Source organism: Physcomitrium patens, chromosome 16, assembly GCF_059467195.1.
Source record: "Physcomitrium patens ecotype Gransden chromosome 16, ASM5946719v1, whole genome shotgun sequence".
NCBI classification, from domain to species: domain Eukaryota; kingdom Viridiplantae; phylum Streptophyta; class Bryopsida; order Funariales; family Funariaceae; genus Physcomitrium; species Physcomitrium patens.
Window position 1 is genome coordinate 16,189,341 of NC_143425.1, and position 19,568 is coordinate 16,208,908.

The window sequence follows — 19,568 nt, forward strand, 5'->3', positions numbered from 1 at the left end:
TGAAGAAGCCTTCACTCTTGTCTCTTTTTATACTATCTAACTAGGGGTTACGTGATGATGTTCTATAGGACCTCCAATATGTGTTGACTTTGTAGAACACATGCATTGACTTACAAGGCAAGTTTTTCTACGTGTGGGCCACATAGTTAGCTTGATCTTCAAGGTAACAACATGTGTGGCACATGGCCAACTTGTTGACCACGTTTTTAATCCAAAAAATCAATTAAAGACACTTATGAAGTCAAAGCAGCGTCTATGAAGCTTCTTAGAAGCTTCCATATTAAATACTATAGAATTAACTTATTTTTATCTACTTTTACTTACTTCTACCTATTGGTATATATAATTACTAGCTTACATGATTATGTCCATGACACCACCCCAATTGCCATTGCATTAGACTTATTCCTCTCCACAACAATCCCACTTTTTTAATGAACTTTTTCTTCCTAACACATGTTTTAGGATTTGCATTATAGAAGAAGAATTGGTAGCACTAATTTACTAGGCTCAAGCTACCTTAGATATATAATTTCCACCACATAAGCCTTGTATCATGCAAATCCAAATTTTACCATTCCCATACAAATTACAAACTTAAAAGCATTTGTACCTCATAAAAAATAGTAAGAATTCCTTCCTATTTATTATCCTTTCCACCAGATCTTTGCAACTATGTTGCATTTCTTTTCAACATTCAATATTCCAAGAAAGCACCAAAATTGCACAATATCAAAGTTCCAACCTTGATAGGAATCCTAACTTAGTTGCATGGTCATCATACCCATCAATTATTGTAAACTCTCAATCAACTTTCAAATATTACACAAGTTTCTCTCATTGCATCTCCTTGCATCTCCTTTGGTTTGCTCCTCTCTTAAATTGCCTATGGAGGGAATAGGAAATGGAAGGAGTAAATGCTAGGAACAAACAAAGGTTGGGAATCATCATTTTTTTAATGATGGTTAAGATAGGGTGGGTCTAATTAACATTCCCCTTATTTTATTGGTTTGAAATTTTGATTATTAATCAATTAGTTAAAACTTGCGTTGTTGGACAAAACGAAGGGTGCCCACAAATCCTGAATCAAACTCCAACAATGAGAAACATTCATTCACCACAACGTCGTTGGTCCTTTCAAACACGCTCAACAGCTGACCCTGTCACGAAGATTGAATAAAGCCTGGGTTCTGCCCTCACACGGTATACAGACCAACTACGGAACAATATGCGACATACCGACTAAACTGTTACGGACGAAAACTACAGTTGGACCGAGCACGCACGCACGTTCGTTCGTTCGTCGAGGAAGAATCGTCCGTCGGAAGGTGGATGAAGAGTGGGGAGCAAGCATCGTTCGTTTGAAGGTGGTCGAAGAGTGGGGAGCAAGCATTTGTTCGTTCGAAGGTGGATGAAGCGTGGGGGAGGAGAGCGTGCGAGACGAAGCTGACGACCTTGAAGAGGACTTCGTCTGTCTTCCTTTAAACCTCATCGCTCTGTTCCAAGGAAGGGCTCTCGGTTTGGGTTTGGCGGCGCACTTCGGGTTTGTTCCTTGGGTTGCATTGCAGAGCAGCCATGGAGGATATCTGCGAGGGCAAGGAGTACTCCTTCCCTAATCAGGAGGAGAAGACGCTGCGTCTGTGGGAGGAATTGAATGCGTTCGAGACGCAGCTCAAGCGGACTGAGGGCAAGCCCGAGTACATTTTCTACGATGGGCCGCCGTTCGCGACAGGGTTGCCGCACTACGGCCACATCCTCGCAGGTACTATCAAAGACATCGTCACGCGCTACCAGACCGCCACAGGCCATCACGTTACTCGCCGATTCGGCTGGGATTGCCATGGTTTGCCTGTGGAGTACGAGATCGACAAGAAGCTGGGGATCAAGGGCAAAAGCGACGTGCTCGAACTGGGTATTGGGAATTACAACGAGGAGTGCCGCAGCATTGTGATGCGGTATAGTCAGGAATGGGAGAAGACCGTCACACGGATGGGCCGCTGGATCGACTTTCAAAATGACTATAAGACGATGAACCCTGAGTTCATGGAGTCCGTGTGGTGGGTATTCAAGCAGCTGTATGAGAAGGGATACGTGTATCAGGGTCTCAAGGTGGGTGATTGGGGTGTAGGCATGCAATTCCTGGTTTAGGGTTTAAGGGTGCGTCTGTCTCTTGCATGCATTGTTCAAAAACGGTTTTTTTATCGGCCTATGGGGCGCATGAGGTCGCCGTCTGATTCTCTGCATTTAATAATAGCTATCGTAAAGTGACCAATTATTTCCTTAAAACATCCAGTTGTAGGTAACAATGTGGTCAGGGGGGTTGACCATCTAATTTCGTGTCACAGGTTATGCCTTATAGTACTGGATGTACAACGGTGCTGTCCAATTTTGAAGCTGGTCTTAATTACAAGGTTCGTACGTGCAATCTTCCTTTATTTTGCAATGCAAATCTCTCACTGTTTTATCACTAGTGGATAGTAAATGCTACAGTAGAATGGAATGCAGTAATTGCTGAATTGTGGAGTGACGGTTAGTGTGTTTCTTGGCTGCATGGGCTTATGGTCAGACTTCGATTGAGTGATTCAGAATTATTATTTTAAGTTCACTGTGACATGGAATTACAGTACAGAGACTTCTGAGTTTTCCCAGCGTTTGGAAGCATTGTAGCACAACAATGCTGGGTTTGGCTGTGTTTTGGATTACAAGGTCAGGCACAAATACTTAACGACAGAGAAATTTTTGCACTGCAGGATGTGTCAGATCCTGCAGTCATGGTTGCGTTTCCATTGGTGGACGATGCAGACAAAGCTTCGATGGTAGCCTGGACTACTACTCCCTGGACACTTCCTAGTAACTTGGTTTTGTGTGTGAATGCCAACCTCACTTACTCTAAGGTCTGTCATCTCTTCCCAGGCCTTGTATCGCCTTCACGCATGTTGGTTTCCTTGTCGGTTTTAAAATTTTCTTGTCGAAAAGGCTCTATTATCCATCGTTTACAGAAATTAGGAAACTGGAAATTTGGGCTTGAAAGTTGCCTCGAACTGCATTGCAGGTGCGAAACAAAACGACAGGTGCCGTTTACATAGTAGCAGAATCAAGGTTATCTCAGCTCCCAAGCACAAAGACAAAGGGATCCTCAGCTGCAAAGGTTAAGGCTGACCCGGCTAAGGATGCTCCGACGGACAATGGTGCTGCAAAGAAAGGAGACAAGAAAGGAGATAAGAAAGGAGCGGGTCATGTAGCAGAACAGACAACTGCACCTGTTGATTCTAGCACATATGAGGTCCTTGACCAGTGCAAGGGTATTGCTTTAGTAGGGAAGAAGTACGTAATTTTCCATACACGTCAGGTTTCTTAACAGCATCCTTGCATTTTATTCATGATGTCTCAACAATATACTTTTTATTATGCACCATCATCGTTTTCAGCAGTCTCTTGGATGAAAGGAGTTTAATACTGTGCTGGACCACGATGCAGGTATAAACCCTTATTTGATTATTTCTTGGCCTTCTCAGACACTGCCTTCAAGGTGGTGGCAGATAATTACGTCAGTGATGATAGTGGAACTGGAGTAGTACATTGTGCTCCCGCATTTGGAGAGGACGATTATCGTGTTTGCTTGGCGAATGGGGTCATCCAGAAGGTTAGTATTGTACTCCGCTTCTTCTTGTTCCTGCTTGCTTAGCTCGAATCGGTGCGACAAAATGTTGATCAGCTATTTTGCAGTTGAGTTTAGCAGGTCGAAGCATGAACAAGGGTGCCTCTTGCCCTAACCTTAGTGCTTCTTTCTGTGTTGTTTACATCAGCCCCTGATTGTCGCCTAATGGATGTTTGGGGGTTAGTCTGAGCATAATAGAATGAATTCTTATATTGATTACTCGCACTGTATTTTGATCCGTACTGTTACGTCATGCTCACATTCCATTTTAATGCTCTTGTTCTAGCTTTGTTGCTATTTTCATCTGGTAATGCGTTAGAATCATTTTTATGCTGACGTGTCTTCATCAACAGGGCCCTAATCTTCCCAATCCAGTCGATGGCGATGGTAAATTTACCGCGGAAGTACCCGAATTTCAAGGCCGATTTGTTAAAGATGCAGACAAGGAAATCATTGCTGCTCTTAAGGTTTGTATTGTAATTTCTTTTGTATTTTATGATTGGTATTCAGCATGAAAAAGATGGTCGCGAAGCTTATTTGCAGATCATCATCTCGGTCTATTCACACACCCCCTGTCTTCGATAGTACAAATGCAATCGTCAAGTTAAAAATTGTGGAATCATCAATGGGTGATGCTCTTTGTATTCTGGATATGATCTAATTTACATGCGGTCGAAATGTTGAATGTTGAAATGCAGGCCAATGGCAGGTTGTTGAGTGTCGGTAGTATCATGCATTCCTACCCGTACTGCTGGAGATCAGAAACCCCACTTATTTATAAAGTGGTTCCCAGCTGGTATACTTTGCTTCCCAACTCAACCGAGAGGGTTGTGACTCCTGACACAATTTTTTTTGCAGAGAGACTCTTCACATTGGATCTTATTTCTTAGGTTGTCTTAGATGGGTATAAGTCAATGACTTATTAATTTCCTGAGTTGTTATTAAAATATTCTCTGAAGAGGTTTGTTGTATGTTTTCCAACTTAAATGTTTGACTTTTCAACAGTTACATTTGTTGGTCTTTTTAATTCCTAGGTCGTTTCGAGTATGTCTCATTTTCGTTGTGGTACAGGTATGTAGCTGTGGAACAATTTAAGGACCGGCTTATTGAAAACAACAAACATACGTATTGGGTTCCAGATTCTGTGAAGGTACGTGCGTATTTCTCAAATTTTTAGCTATTGGAATTTCATTGTAGTTATTCCTCTATATGATACTCTTTTATTGCATGATTAGTATTTTTGTTCATGGTATTATAGGTCTGCTTTGGCAGTTTGGATATTCTCTGCATCACGCTCAGCCTAAGCATTCGTCTTTCATAAGTCTGCTTCCTTAGTTTTTGCACGTAGAACGAATTTTGAGGTTTGCATTGTGGATGCTGTACAATTTTCCAGGAGAAGAGATTTCACAACTGGCTTGAGAATGCCCGTGACTGGGCTGTCAGTCGCACTCGGTTCTGGGGTACCCCTCTGCCCATTTGGCGCAGTGATGATGGAGTCGATACTGTAGTTATTGGCTCAATCCAAGAGCTTGAAGAGCTTTCAGGCTTCAAGGTATTTTGAGTATACATTTTTTGTCTTTGAATCCACATTTGTCAAGTAGAAGTTGAAGTAGTTATCTACTCGACACTAATTATTTTCTTCTGTGATGCAGGCTACAGATTTGCATCGTCATCACATTGACCACGTTACAATCCCCTCACCGCGAGGGCCCGAGTATGGAGTCTTGAAGCGTGTTGAGGATGTAAGTTTTTGATATCTGCTATATTCACGATTCAACCTAGCTTGATTGAAGTTGGAAATGAAGTATTTCATGTTGGTTTAGTTCTCACCCAATCCTTGCATCGCAAGCATTCACTAGGCCCTGTGTCGATGTATTCTAATTGTTTAAAATGATTAACTGATCACATTGCGAAATGTTGTCTTGAAGAGAATGTAACTTGTTTTAGTAAGTTGGAGCTGTTTATAATTATGGTTAGCTAGGTCTAGTATGTTCTGAGACCACCCCTATGCTGCACATACTGAATTTGGTTAGAATAACACCGATATTGCACAGGTTTTTGACTGCTGGTTTGAGAGCGGATCCATGCCATATGCTTACATTCACTACCCTTTCGAGAATCAAGAACTGTTTGAGAGAAACTTTCCTGGTCATTTTGTTGCTGAAGGACTTGATCAGACTCGTGGATGGTATGAGCGATGTCTTTTTATCACTATGTTAAAACATGAACTCTGTGTAGTCGTATTTTTAACGCTACCTATTTTTGTTGTATCTGTTTGCATTTTGTGCATTTATCCATCTTCAACGTTTGCTGTCTGGCTTGTCTACAGCAACTGTGCATTATCTTGTTAGGATGATTCTGGTGATAGTTGTTGTAAGCATTCATTACTGATTGCATTGTGTGAATTATTGCTTACAATTAGTGTTGGAGTGGAAGGTTAATGCTATTGTGCGACAAACCAAAATTTGTCTTTTCTGGTTAGTTCAGCTCTGTTGGGGTTTCTTATCTTGGAGCATGTGCAGGTTCTACACATTGATGGTACTATCAACAGCTTTGTTTGACAGACCTGCATTTCAGAATCTGATTTGCAATGGTTTAGTATTGGCCGAAGATGGCAAAAAGATGAGTAAGCGGCTCAATAATTACCCACCCCCAACTGACATCATCAACGAATATGGCGCTGTGAGTGGATTTTCTCTTTATACCTCGTCAGTCTATACCTCTGAATCATATATATTCGTGGAGGTATGCTTCATTTCTACTGACTCGTTTCGAGTCCATTCGTCTGATTGTTGGCTGCTACCCATTTTGAGTGCAGGATGCATTGAGATTGTATCTCATAAATTCTCCTGTTGTAAAGGGAGAGCCGCTCAGGTTTAAAAGGGAAGGTGTTTACTCTGTGGTATGTAATTTGATCTGCGTGTTGATATTCTTTCTTCTTAAGCACAATGGATTTCGAATCTTGCCATGTAGATCCCGGATCCCTCACGGATCACAACGTTTGCCTGCTTTGCTTGTCACGCAAGGGACGCTTCAAATCATTGTCATATTGGTTGATACTGTCTGATCGATCATTTCCATTGAAATTTGGTCTTTGACAAATATTTTTGCTCATTCTTCAGACGCTAATCCGGGAGGGATCTTGTGTTGCAGGTGAAAGATGTTTTCCTACCGTGGTATAATGCGTACAGGTTTCTTGTGCAAAATGTGAAGAGGTTAGATGCAGAAGGACTAGAGCCCTTTAAACCTCTTGATCGGGCTGTCTTGCGGCAGTCTCCCAATGTATTGGATAGATGGATCAACTCAGCCAGTCAGAGCCTTGTGACCTTTGTTCGTCAAGAGATGGAAGCCTACCGTTTGTACACGGTCAGTATCATAAATCTCCCAATTTTAACTTCGATTGTGCGTGAGATAATTGATAGTCACCCATTGAGAGTCAACCTCGCTAGCATTGATTCATTTGGCGTGTCCTGCAGGTTGTACCAGTTCTGCTCAAATTTATTGACAATTTGACCAACGTATACGTTCGATTTAACCGCAAGCGATTGAAAGGTCGCACTGGGGATGGTGACAGTCGTGTTGCATTGTCTACATTGTATTTCGTAAGTAGATTGCGCTCTCTTCTCCTCTTTGTTTGCTACTTCTGTTTCACGCTCTTTTTCATTGCAATAATTGTACTTTTTAAACTTTGCAACCAGTAGTTGCGTTGATTCAGTTGCTTGCCCGATGAATCACTCTGTGCTCAGAAGGAGTAGTGTAGATAGTCTTACGGGACTGAGCATTGCTTGAAACAGGTACTATTGACAACCGTCAAGGCTATGGCACCGTTCACCCCCTTCTTCACAGAGGGAATGTACCAAAACCTACGCCTTGCATTACCCGAGGCAGAAGAGAGTGTACACTACTGCGCCTTTCCGGAGGTGGAGAGTGAGGTCAGTTGAACAAAATGAGTACTTTTGTGATCCGTGGGCTGTAGTCATTTTGAAGAATTTACTAAAGCTATCTTGGTTTTGTGGGAGTATGTTTATTACTTCTGGACGACCATCCATAAATTTTTTTCTGTTGTTTGAACTTTTCTCTTCTCTATTTTAACTAATTTTACTCAGGGGCGCCCGGTCTGAAGTAGTGAATACATGGGTGCAGACTGACTACATGTTTGTCTGTTTCTGGAAACAGATGGATAAACGGATCGAACAGAGCGTCACAAGAATGATGTCGGTCATTGATCTTGCTCGCAATATTAGGGAACGCCACAACAAGCCCCTCAAAACTCCACTCAAGTAAGTTGACTCACGACTCGATTGAGCCAATGGATTTTGAATATATTTTTTATTTTTATTTTCCCCTCAACTTCTTATGAATCCCAAACCTGAGAGTCAACACTGCTTGTACAGGGAGATGGTGGTCGTTCACTCTGATACCAACTTCCTTGACGATATTACGGGCTCCCTTGGCGAGGTACCTTCATCATCTATAAGCTGGTGGAGGAAGTTTTTTTTTCCAGTAATTGTATTATCTCCTAACAAATTGCTAGTAGTGCTGTACTTAGAAAATTCGTTTCAGCAGAGTGATGCTTGATCATATCAGTTGTATAGTTAATATGGTTGATTGATTGATTAACAGTATGTACGAGAGGAGCTTAATGTGCGGAACATCGTGGCTTGTAATGATCTTCTCAAGTTCGCATCTCTGCGAGCAGAGCCTGATTACAGGTATGTTGCAGCAACCTTTGCTTGCATTCATGGGCGAGTAGATACTACTTGGTGAATCTCAATGTAGTTGCTGGACTGTGCTTGGCTCATACATTATAGTTCTCTTCCGCCTAATGAATGTAACTGATGCACACGTGCAGTGGACTTGGAAAGAAGCTTGGAAAGGCTATGGGATTAGTTGCCAAGGAAGTTAAGGCAATGACTCAAGCTCAGATTCTAGAATTCCAAAAGGCTGGAGAAGGCACTTTTGCCGGTCACAAGCTTGGGTTTCAAGACATAAAGGTGAAAATCGACGGTCTCCATAAGCTTTTTATAAAAATTTCATGTGGATATGTTCCATTCTCTCTGGGCTTTGAATCCACGACCATTTGCTCGTATTAAAATTGACATGTGGCCTGATGTTTTTGACAGGTTATCAATGACTTCAAACCGCCTGATGGTGTTGATAAAGCGGATATTGATGCAGCTGGAGATGGTAGGACTCAAGTCAAATGTTACTCTTTTGGAATATGTAGGAATCAGTATCTGAATATGTGCAAGTCAAAATTCTTTTGAACACATGTGCTTGGTGTTTGGTTACAGTTGACACTGCCATACGAAACAGTATGACATATTTAGCACTAACCGTGATTTTACTTGGACATTACCAGGAGAAGTGCTGGTGGTGCTTGATTTGAGACCGGATGGCAGTCTCCTTGAGGCAGGTTTCGCTCGGGAAGTAAGTCATCTTTCCTTATCAACAGTTGCTTGTAAAATTTAATAAATTTTTTCATGGCTTTTCTTACATGAACAAGCAGATGACATCCTTATTGATCAATATCTACACTTATGTATGCAGGTTGTGAATAGAGTTCAGAAACTGCGAAAGAAAGCAGGCCTAGAGCCCACTGACACCGTGGAGATTTTTTATGATGTCCACGAGAACGTTACGGGCAGCGATCCTTCGGTTCTGAAACGAATTTTTCAATCACAGGCATGTGCTTGCCCTTGAAATATGGGGGTGTATTTTTCGTATAGATGCTTATTTCAAATTCCCTGCTTGAACAGTTCTTAAGACAGCTTTCCGTGCCTTCATTTCTACAGGAGTCCTGTAATAGTGCAGTGTATATGTTTGCAATGCTTAACTAGGTCTAGTACCCCATGGGAGTTATGTCCACTGTTATGCTGAAGTAGTTCTTCATTTTGACAGGCAAGCTACATGACAGAAACAGTTGGTTCTCCAATTGTTGCAAGCCAACACCTTCCACATCATGCGGTAAGCTTCCATCTACTAGAAGAATTTAAGCGGTCGCAAATTTTGCTTGAAGTTTGTGAGTGTGAAACCTTCAGAGTTTGGAAGAGATGGGTTCTGAATTGTCTGTCATTATGTAGGTAATTATTGCCTCAGAAGAGTACCACGGAGTGGCTGGTGGTTCTTTCAAAATCACCTTGACCAGGCCTGCATTATCATTTTCTATGGATCTTCTCTCTGATCTTTGCTCAGGTACCTTCATGGTTTTTAATTTGATGCAGTTTTGCTCAAGTTGAAATCCACAGCCTTTCAAAGTATATCGTTTATTTGCTTCGACAGCCATATGTGAACTGTTTTAATATGATGTGCAGGTGATAAAGCGTGTGCCGAAAATTTGACAGTTGTATTACGGTCTAGAGATCCTGCAAAGCTTAGATCTGAAGTTTCTTCGAACAAGAAGGTAAAGATATCTTCATTGGGTCTACAGTTGCTTTAGATATAGATGCTTTACATTTCTCGTGCCTGTGAACAATATGGTTGTAGTCAAAAAGTAGGTGTCCCATATTGGTCAGATATCAATGCCTCTCCTTGACTTTGTGCTGATAAGATGCTCTTCGTAACATTGCAGTTGAAGGTTGCAATTGACGGCCTCGGGGAGTATGAAGTGGAGGAGGGGAAACACTTTTTCTTCTCAGTTGCGGATCATGTTCGTGCAAGAAAAGTTTAGAGTATTGCATGATATTATTTTAGTTTTGTGTCACATTCATAGATTTTGGAGTATTTATCCATGATCTAGTTGTTATGATGGAATGATATCTGATATAATTTTTGCAGGCTCAAACCTTGCATTCTTCATTATATTTCCCTTTGCCTTTCCACCTCTAACATGATTCTTAGCAACTTGAGATGTAAAAAATGCATTAACTTTGAATATTTTAAATAGGAATGTATTCAAGAAATCTTTTCAAATACACAGTATCCTTTTTAATATCTCAACATATCTTAAGTCCTTCTTTGTGCATAGTTTTATGTGTATAAGAACTAAAGCATTGTGCTACTTTAATTGCTTTATAATTGTACATGATTGAAATTTACAAAGGTGTAAGGAAATCATGGCCATATAAACCCTGAATTATGTGGCTCAGTATGTTGACAAAATATACTTTGATATATACTTTGATATATAAATTATTGGAATTATTTAGAGTTTTTAAAAGAGTTAAATAAAATAACTATTTTTATTACTATATATATATATATATATATATAGGAATAACAAGTTTTTAATTGTTAAGAGAGAACTATAATTATTTTTTTCTATTATTAAAGAATTACCAATTGATTTTCAATGATTGAATCTTAAATTAAGTAAAATAATGTATCAAATAAAAAAATAAAAAAATCTCATCAATTGTTTATATTCTAAATTTTGTATGAGATAAATTAGAATAGAAACAAACAAGCACTAACAAGGTGATTATAAGCTCCAATGCTGAAACAATTATTAAATGAAACTAATTGGATTGTCATGTTTTAAATACTAGAAATCAAAAAGAATTATAGCTATTCATAATACGAAAGCCATTGAAAAAGATCAATTTGTTCATAGAAAAATCTTCACAATATCTTAAGGTTGTTCTTAATGCATTAAATTATTACATATAGAACTAAGAGGTTCTATAATTCCAATTCTTCCATTTTGCATGGTTTAACGTTGTATTTTCATAATTTTGTGTTGTTTGATAATTATAGTATCTCTCAAATATATATATATATATATATATTTAATTCTATTTAAATTTTTATATTGTGACTCAATGTAGTACATTTTTTAAATATATATTTTTAGTAAATTTGAAGAGTGTAGTAGAAAAAGATATAAACATAACTGATATAAATACAAATAAGCTCTAATATCCAACCATCAAACTTTTAAGAGAACTAAAATCTAAAATGAGCCTTATCCTTGAGCTCTTACAAATTACAAGTCTATGGTGCAACATGAACTTTTTAGTACAAAATTTTACAATCTTATTACATTTTAAGCATTGATTTTGTTTTATTTTTTGGATAGTAAAAAAAATATTATTTTTAAATTTTGAAAGCCTCAATTCTTTTAAATTATAGACTTACTAAAGATTCTAAATATACCACTAAAATTAATACAAGAGGGCAGGCTAATTTAAAAATAAAAATATTCATAAAAAATAGTCAAATAAAAAAGTAATAAGTTGAATTATTTATATTTTAAAATTAAAAACTTACGAAAAATTCTAAAGCTAGCATTGGAGGAGTTTTAAAATGGAAGAAATAAGTCAATTTAATATCTACAAAAGCCATGTCATGTGCAAAATTACTTCAATATCATAAATAGCTGAATCTTTAATGTCTACAAATCTATTTGTTTTTAGAGAAATTTGAATATATGTCTAAATTTGAAAACTTTCAAACAAAAACAATGGTCTAACTAAAACTTGTAAATGACTTGTCTTTTAGAAAGTCAATTTTTAAAAACCACACTAAAAGAGTTATATGCTCCTAAAACACATCCTTGCTTTTAAATTAAAGATATCTTTCTCTTTCATGTTTCGATGGTCAACCAAGTAGAATTAGCTTTAAAATCTTTTCTTCACTTTATTTATTTATTTATTTTATATTATTCTTGATATCAATATTTAAGGTCTTCAATGATATATTAATTTCTTTGGTTTTTTTCAACTTAATATCCAATAAAAATAAAATTCTCCAATTAAACTAATAATCACTTTGTTTCTATGCATCTATAAAGATTGAACTATATTTCATTGAGTATGGCCTTTGCTATTGTTGTCTTGCCTATTCCACTTGTTCCAACAAGACTCAATGTTTTCACTTTATTTACAAATTGTTGTCTTATTTGTCATAAATATTGATTCCACCAAATATTTATTCTTCTGGTGATTCATCCAACAATCAAAAATTTAATCAGAATTGAACATAAAATTAAGAATAGTGCACATATTACATTTTAATCTAATTTTACCAAATATTATTCATCAAAAGGTATCCAACCATTACTATAACATAGAAATATATATAAAAATATAAAATCTAATCAATGAAATCTAATCAATCCAATATACACTTAATATTTATTTTTGTATAGGTCTTACTAGTAGCAATCTATTGTGTACTTGCTGAAATACTATGTTTTCATGATTAATGATCTTTAATGTTAAAAAATATGGTACATTTTCCATACTAATTCTTCTTCAACATATTCAATATTTTACATATATTTCCAAACTTTGGCCAATACTAATGATTCAATTTCCAACACTCTCAAATAACTTTTGTTAAATTATTTCAATTCAAAGTTAAATTTAATCTAATATCTTTTTAAAATTTTCTTAATTTTTTTAATATTTTAATGTTAAAAAATATATATATATTTTTAAGAATTTTAAAACCTACTATTGTAAATGAATAAGCATTAGTATCAAAAGGGCATATTATGATAATTTGAGTTTTGATTTTCACACCTTTGGAGCCATAAATTTAAGACTATTATAAACATAATTACTCTTTGTGGCTTTTTGATTTCCTCCAATTTTAATCTTACAACTTCAATCTTAGACTATCACTTTAATAGTAGTAAATCAAACAATCTTATTCATAATTTTTGTTTCTATAATATTAATCAAAATATTGTCAAGCTTTTGATTATGATATACAATGTGCATGTTCTATAACTAACACATTCATTTTGCAATTTGATGTACAATATGAGTAAGTAAAATGAAAGATACTTATTTTTCTTCTTACAACATATTTCTCAAATTTCTTTGTATCAATTTCATTCCTAATTTTAAATAATATATATTTTTTTTATTATAGAAGATTCAATTCTTTTATTTCTATTTATCTTTTATTGAAAAATAATATGTTATTAAGTTAGGATGGCTTAAACTTCTTATATAGCTCACCCTTTTTAAAAACAATTTATCAAATCCAATATCCATCTTTTAAGTTGTACAGAAAGCCCCAACCACTTTGATTTAAAAACTTCTCTAAATACTTCTCTAAACACTTCTTTAATTAAGCGTCTTATAATTTTAAGACATTTTATGTATGATAATAGTTTTAAATCATCCAATTCTCCACCCAAGCAACATATGTCTTTCAGCCTTGGTAGTCAATAATTTAATAATCCACAATATTAAAAATCTTCTTTTCTATTTGTATAAATTAATCTATCATATAAAAATTTATCATCACCTTTTACTTTATTACATATTGCAGTATTTCAAGTAGCAAATGTGATATCTTCAAATTTATTAGAATAATACTTTGAAAGCATATCACTTGCAATATTACAATAATATTTCAAATTTTAAAGTAATTTTCTAAAACTTCTTTTATTACTAAATTGGAGGATAGATTCTTCACACCAACTTGGTTTTAATGGTTATTTATTAAAAAAATAAGACTTATTTAGTATAAAAATAATTCACATATAAAAAGTCCAAAATTCAATATATTATTGTTGCAAATCATTACATGGTCAATAATCCTTGTGACATGTTCAATTTTCTTGCATAAGTTTGCATATTATTTTCTTATTAACATATTTTTTTTTCTTTCAAAAAACCCTTAATGCTCCAACATAGAATTCAAATCCTTAAGTATCTCCACAAATGCCTTCTATATTTGAAATTCTATCAATATCATTACTATGATTGTCATATTGTTCTATGATACTTGAAGATCTTAACATGAAAAACCAAATAAATAGTTTGGAATCTTGAATATGTATTTTTTGATTAATTCCAAAGAATATTATTAATTCATCAATTAATAATAAATATTTCAATCTTATCTTCGAACAATTTGTAAAAAATCACAAATTAAATTTATATTGCATTTTATTAACATGTATTAAAAATTCTTTTATTTACATTATTCTACAAAGTGTATAATTTTTTATCATAAATATTAAATCTATACTTCTAAGATTAAATTTTTATTCTAAAATAACTTTAAAATAATAATTAATCTCTTTGTATATTTTGATAACCTAATTTCAACCTAAAAATCTATTGTAAAACTTACTAATTCTAAATTTTAAATTTTAAATATCTTTTATTAACTTTGAAACATAAATAATTATTTAAATAAAAGTTATTTAAGTAAAAGTAATAAATATCTTTTACTAACTTTGAAACATAAATACAACAATATTTCTATTTTATTTTTCGATTATTTATGCCTACATTATTTCATTTGTCTATTATTTAATAGTATTATTTTATAGTATAATTTTATAATAATAATAAATAATATTATTAAATAAATATTATAAAATAATATAAAATAAATCTAAATAAATAAATAATATTAAATAATATTAAGTAAATAGTATTAAATAATAATATTAAATATTATTATTAAATAAATAGTATAATACTATTTAATCGTATTATTTAATATCATTTTTTATGATTTTTTATTATTTATATCATATGCCTTTTATTTATGCACATGTTTAGTAGTTATTTGAGACTTTGTAAATAGTTTACTAACACATGATTAATTATTGGGATTCTCTTAAATATTAATACGAAGAATGCAAGATTAAGTTTTTGTGATTTAAAATTAAATATTAGAAAAATAAAAATAAAAATAAAAAGTATGAGCATTTATATAGGATTAAGAATTTGTGATTTTAGAAAAGAGAATAAAATAGTTATTAGAGGTCATAAGTTTTGGGGGGATCAATTATTGGGAGGATGATTATGAATGTATAATTTTAAAGCTAATATTAAATATATATTTAATTTAATTAATTTTAAAAATAAAATAATTAAAAAATTAATATAAATAATTTAGATAAATTATATATAAAAATATATATATATTATAAAATCAAATGCATCATTCTAAAACTAAAATTTCGAGCTTATTTTTGGTATATCAAAATAATAAAAAAATAGCTATAGATTTAAAATATTTGGCACAGCAAAAAAATAAAATAAAATAAAAATAAAAAATACCATGGTCTAAAAATTTCATTCAAAGATGATTAGTAAGATATGTGAATTTCGAAATATGAATAAATATAAAAAATAAATACGCACAAAATATAACTATATGAATTTATTATATAAATATAGTTTAATTTCTTATGTATAGATTACAAAAGATAATCATTATTTAAACACAATTAAATTCAATTAAGATCTTTGTATTAGAATCTAAATAAAAATATTAATATAGAATTTTATATGAATTCAAGATTAAAAAACTAACTAGATGTCAGAAACATGAGTCTCAACAAAATTCAAATAAAATAATATACTTTTGTATTACTACAATGAGAAAATATAACAAAAATTAGATAGACATAAGATAGATAAAAAACTAGAATTGATATTGGCAATTAGTAATAAATAAGAATCTTGAACCAAGATTGGAACACAACTTTATAAAAATAAGAAACTTATAGGTCAATTTTCAATAACCAGGTGTATATTTATAGGATTCTAATGATTTAATTAACATCTAAAAGATCTCTTCAATATTTCTTAAGTGAGATATTATCTACCTAATAATTTTTTATCTAATAATATATACATCTATATATTAAGATTGCTCAAGGAGACAAGTAGTGGTTCTTGATAGTTATATGGATAGGTCTTTGTTTTCATCAAAAAATATTTACCTTCTCTAAGTTTATACGAAACTGGACCAGACTATCTCAAAAATCTAAAACCCTTCTAATCCATAGCAATATAAATTCCATCACAAAATAGGACAGAGCAGGCTACAACAAAAGAAAATAGAACAAAATTGAATAGGAAGATGCAAAATCAAACTTTATTAAGAGAAAGGATCCAAAGCTATGTCTAATGAGATGCCCAAATAGCCTTGGCTAATCCTATTTATACTTTGTCCAACCATCTTAGAACTTTTCAAAATGTTCTTAATAGTACATTCCCCCTAGATAACCATCTTAAGTTCTTTCTAGAATATTCTATGGTAGATCTTATCTAAATAACCACCCTTAATTCTTCTAGAATGTTCTATAGTAGATTCTATATAGTCCACTAATTTAATCCCAATTCTAAAAACTTCTATAAACTTCTCAAACATGTCTCCAACTATCTATCTCTATGCGTTAACAATACAAATATCTAATTTATATTCCATTATACTTATTTTGCTCTCGATGGTATGTCCAAATTGTTTCTTAGTAATGAATGAGGTTTCATACAGATTCCTATGTTGCATCGTGGATGAGATAGTTTTTTGGAGAATTTTGTATTCAAGTTGTAGATGTCTTGTTATGATAAAAATAACAATGCTCCAAAATATTGTCTACTTAATACTCTTGTTGATCATCAACTACAACTAGTAGTAGTGGTAGTTAGTATTGGTCAAGAAAGCACCTTGGTTTGGTATAAAATTCCTTAAGTTGCAAAACCTGGAAGACCAAATAGTCTCAAATATGTGGCAGAAGCTCGAGATAGTATGCAACATCAAAAATGATTATAGAAATGTGGAACGGTCTAAGCCTTAAAGGTATTAGTTTATGAATTTGAACTGATGTAAGAAGTGGCAAATTGGTGTTTGAGAGTAATATTTGATCATCTTCTCATAAGATTTTGTATTGTCAGTGATTATCTATATATTACTTTTATCAATTTTGTGCAGTAAAGAAACAATGCTATATCTTTTAGAAGGCTATTGTGATCTACTATATAAAATCTTTTATTGTCAAGTTGTTGGTTTCCATGAGATAATAGAGAGTTGTTGGCATAATTGAATGCTAATTGCTATTAAAAAAGAATTAGTACTTGCTTAAATACTATTATTGTAAGAAAACTCCATGGACATCAAATATTCATCCCAATTATTATAATATATTGTCACTAATACTTGTAACATATCTTCTAAGGTCCAATTTGCATGCTCTATTTATCCATCTATTTGGGGATGAAAGACAGTGGATATGGTAATTTATGTGCTGAGTAGCTTGAATAAGGCTTGCCAAAAACTTCTTGTGAAGCATAGATCTTAATCTAAAATGATGACATGAGGTAATTTATGGAGACAAAAGATATTATCAAAGAAGACCTATATAAGTGTTAAAGCATCAATATTCGAGTGCACCATAGCCAAGTGAAGTTTCTTTGAGAGTTGGTCTACAAAGAGAGTTATTGCACTGTAATTATAAAGTGTCCATAGCAAACACGTAATGAGATCTATAGTCACCTACTCCCATCATGTCATCTGTAGTGGAATTGGCTCCAATAATTTAGAAGATGTTATATTATATGTTTTATTACATAGGCATGATTTGCAAGAGTGCATAAAAGCTCAAACATCATAATCCAAACCTGTCCAAAATCATGTTCTTGAAATTTGTTTTAGAATCTTTTTATGCACTAGTTGTCTAGATATTGGAATATCATCTCTTTTTTGAAGTATGCATGTCCAAAGTATAGTATTTTTATATATATAAATCTGCTTCTTGTAATATAACAAGCCATCATTAAGACTTTAATCTTGATATTATACATTGTTCATCTTTAGCCAATTGCTAACCATCTTAAAATAAACATCCTAATAAGTAACTTCTTTCCATTTTACCTCTTTGGTTAGATTTGAAATGGCACTACTAATGGTAGCAACTTCTATCTTATCTCTTAATTCGGTCTTTAAGTTTGGTCTTTACAATAAGCTATCTAGCACAATATATTGTTGCCCTTGCTTGTATTTAAGGTGAATGTCAAAAAGCTAAAACTATTCTTTCCAACAATAAAGTCACGATTTCATATTTTTTTAGATATAAATTGTATAGTAAGAATTGATAATCAATCCAAATAATCACTGGCTTTTTCAATTGATAATGTTACCAAATCTTTGTAGCATATATAATTTTTAATTAGTCTTGATCAGGTGCAGAGTAATTATGCTCTATTCTTTTGAGCTTGCATAATTCATAAGCTATGGATTGAAGGTCTCTACTAAAGTCTTGTTGAAGGACTACTCCAATAGCAAAGTTGAAAGCATCAATATCAAATGTATAAGAAAAGTTGAAATTATATAATTCCAATATTAGAGTAATAATGAGAACTTCCTTCAACCTATCAAAGGTGCTTTATTTTTCTAGTTTTTCATTCAAATGGAGCATCCTTCTCTAATAAGCTTGTCAATGAGGCAACAATGTATGTAAATTATCAAACAAAATAGCAATAATATCCACTAAGGCCTAAGAAGGAGGTGACTTTTGAAGCAGCCTTGGAGTTTTGATAATCCTCCACTACTTTCACCTTATCTTGCTCTATAAGTATGCCTCAAAAAAGTGACCTCTGACTTCTTAAGTTCATACTTTGATTGCTTATAATAGAAGCGATTATCTTGTAATCAATGTAGCTCTTTTCATAGATGTTGCTCATGTTCCTTAATGATTTTACTATACAATAGGATATCATTGACAAAGACATTTACATACTAATCCAAAAGATCCCAAAACAATTTATTCATGTAATCTATGAAGGACGCTAGAGTATTGGTGAGGCTAAAAGGTAAAATAAGCCATTCAAAATGTCCATAGTGTGTACAAAATGTTGTATTTTTTATATCCTCTTTTACAATAGGTGTTTGCCAATAGCCATTCTAAAGGTCCAATTCGTTAAAGATGATCACACCTTGAAATTGGTCAAGAAAATTCTCCACGCATAGAAGTGAATATTCATTCTTAACAGTTTGTTTATTAAAGCCCTGATAATTAATGTAAAGTCAAAGTCTACTATCTTTCTTGGATTCAAAGAATACAAGTGCTCTCTATGGTGATTTGCTTTCTTAAATGAGGCACTTCTCTAAGAGTTTAATGAATATTTTCTCCAGCTCTTCAAGTTCAATTGGTGTTAGGTAATAAATTGGCCAACTTGCTAGTTTGGCCTTAAGCAATAGTTCTATTTGG

The 19,568-nt window shown here is 33.6% G+C and overlaps 1 protein-coding gene across 1 annotated transcript; it reads left to right on the forward strand.

The window, feature by feature from the left end:
- Positions 1-1,502: 1,502 nt before the first annotated feature.
- Positions 1,503-10,461, forward strand: LOC112293672 (isoleucine--tRNA ligase, cytoplasmic). Its single transcript, XM_024543371.3, has 27 exons — positions 1,503-2,109; positions 2,346-2,411; positions 2,751-2,894; positions 3,053-3,324; positions 3,478-3,643; positions 4,012-4,125; positions 4,357-4,454; positions 4,730-4,808; positions 5,052-5,210; positions 5,311-5,400; positions 5,713-5,846; positions 6,181-6,340; positions 6,477-6,560; positions 6,812-7,024; positions 7,135-7,260; positions 7,453-7,590; positions 7,835-7,938; positions 8,053-8,116; positions 8,282-8,370; positions 8,511-8,652; positions 8,782-8,845; positions 9,021-9,088; positions 9,209-9,343; positions 9,560-9,625; positions 9,742-9,853; positions 9,973-10,061; positions 10,230-10,461. Exons 1-27 carry the CDS (start codon positions 1,576-1,578, stop codon positions 10,326-10,328), a joined length of 3,609 nt encoding a protein of 1,202 aa, XP_024399139.1. The 5' UTR covers positions 1,503-1,575; the 3' UTR covers positions 10,329-10,461.
- The last annotated feature ends 9,107 nt before the right edge of the window (positions 10,462-19,568 follow it).

Bases quoted from the DNA above. Each gene is read 5' to 3' on its own strand.
- LOC112293672 (XM_024543371.3), top strand. From the start codon at position 1,576: ATGGAGGATATCTGCGAGGGCAAGGAGTACTCCTTCCCTAATCAGGAG. The intron at 4,126-4,356 runs GTTTGTATTGTA...GTTGAAATGCAG, and splicing joins AAATCATTGCTGCTCTTAAG to GCCAATGGCAGGTTGTTGAG. The intron at 9,626-9,741 runs GTAAGCTTCCAT...GTCATTATGTAG, and splicing joins AACACCTTCCACATCATGCG to GTAATTATTGCCTCAGAAGA.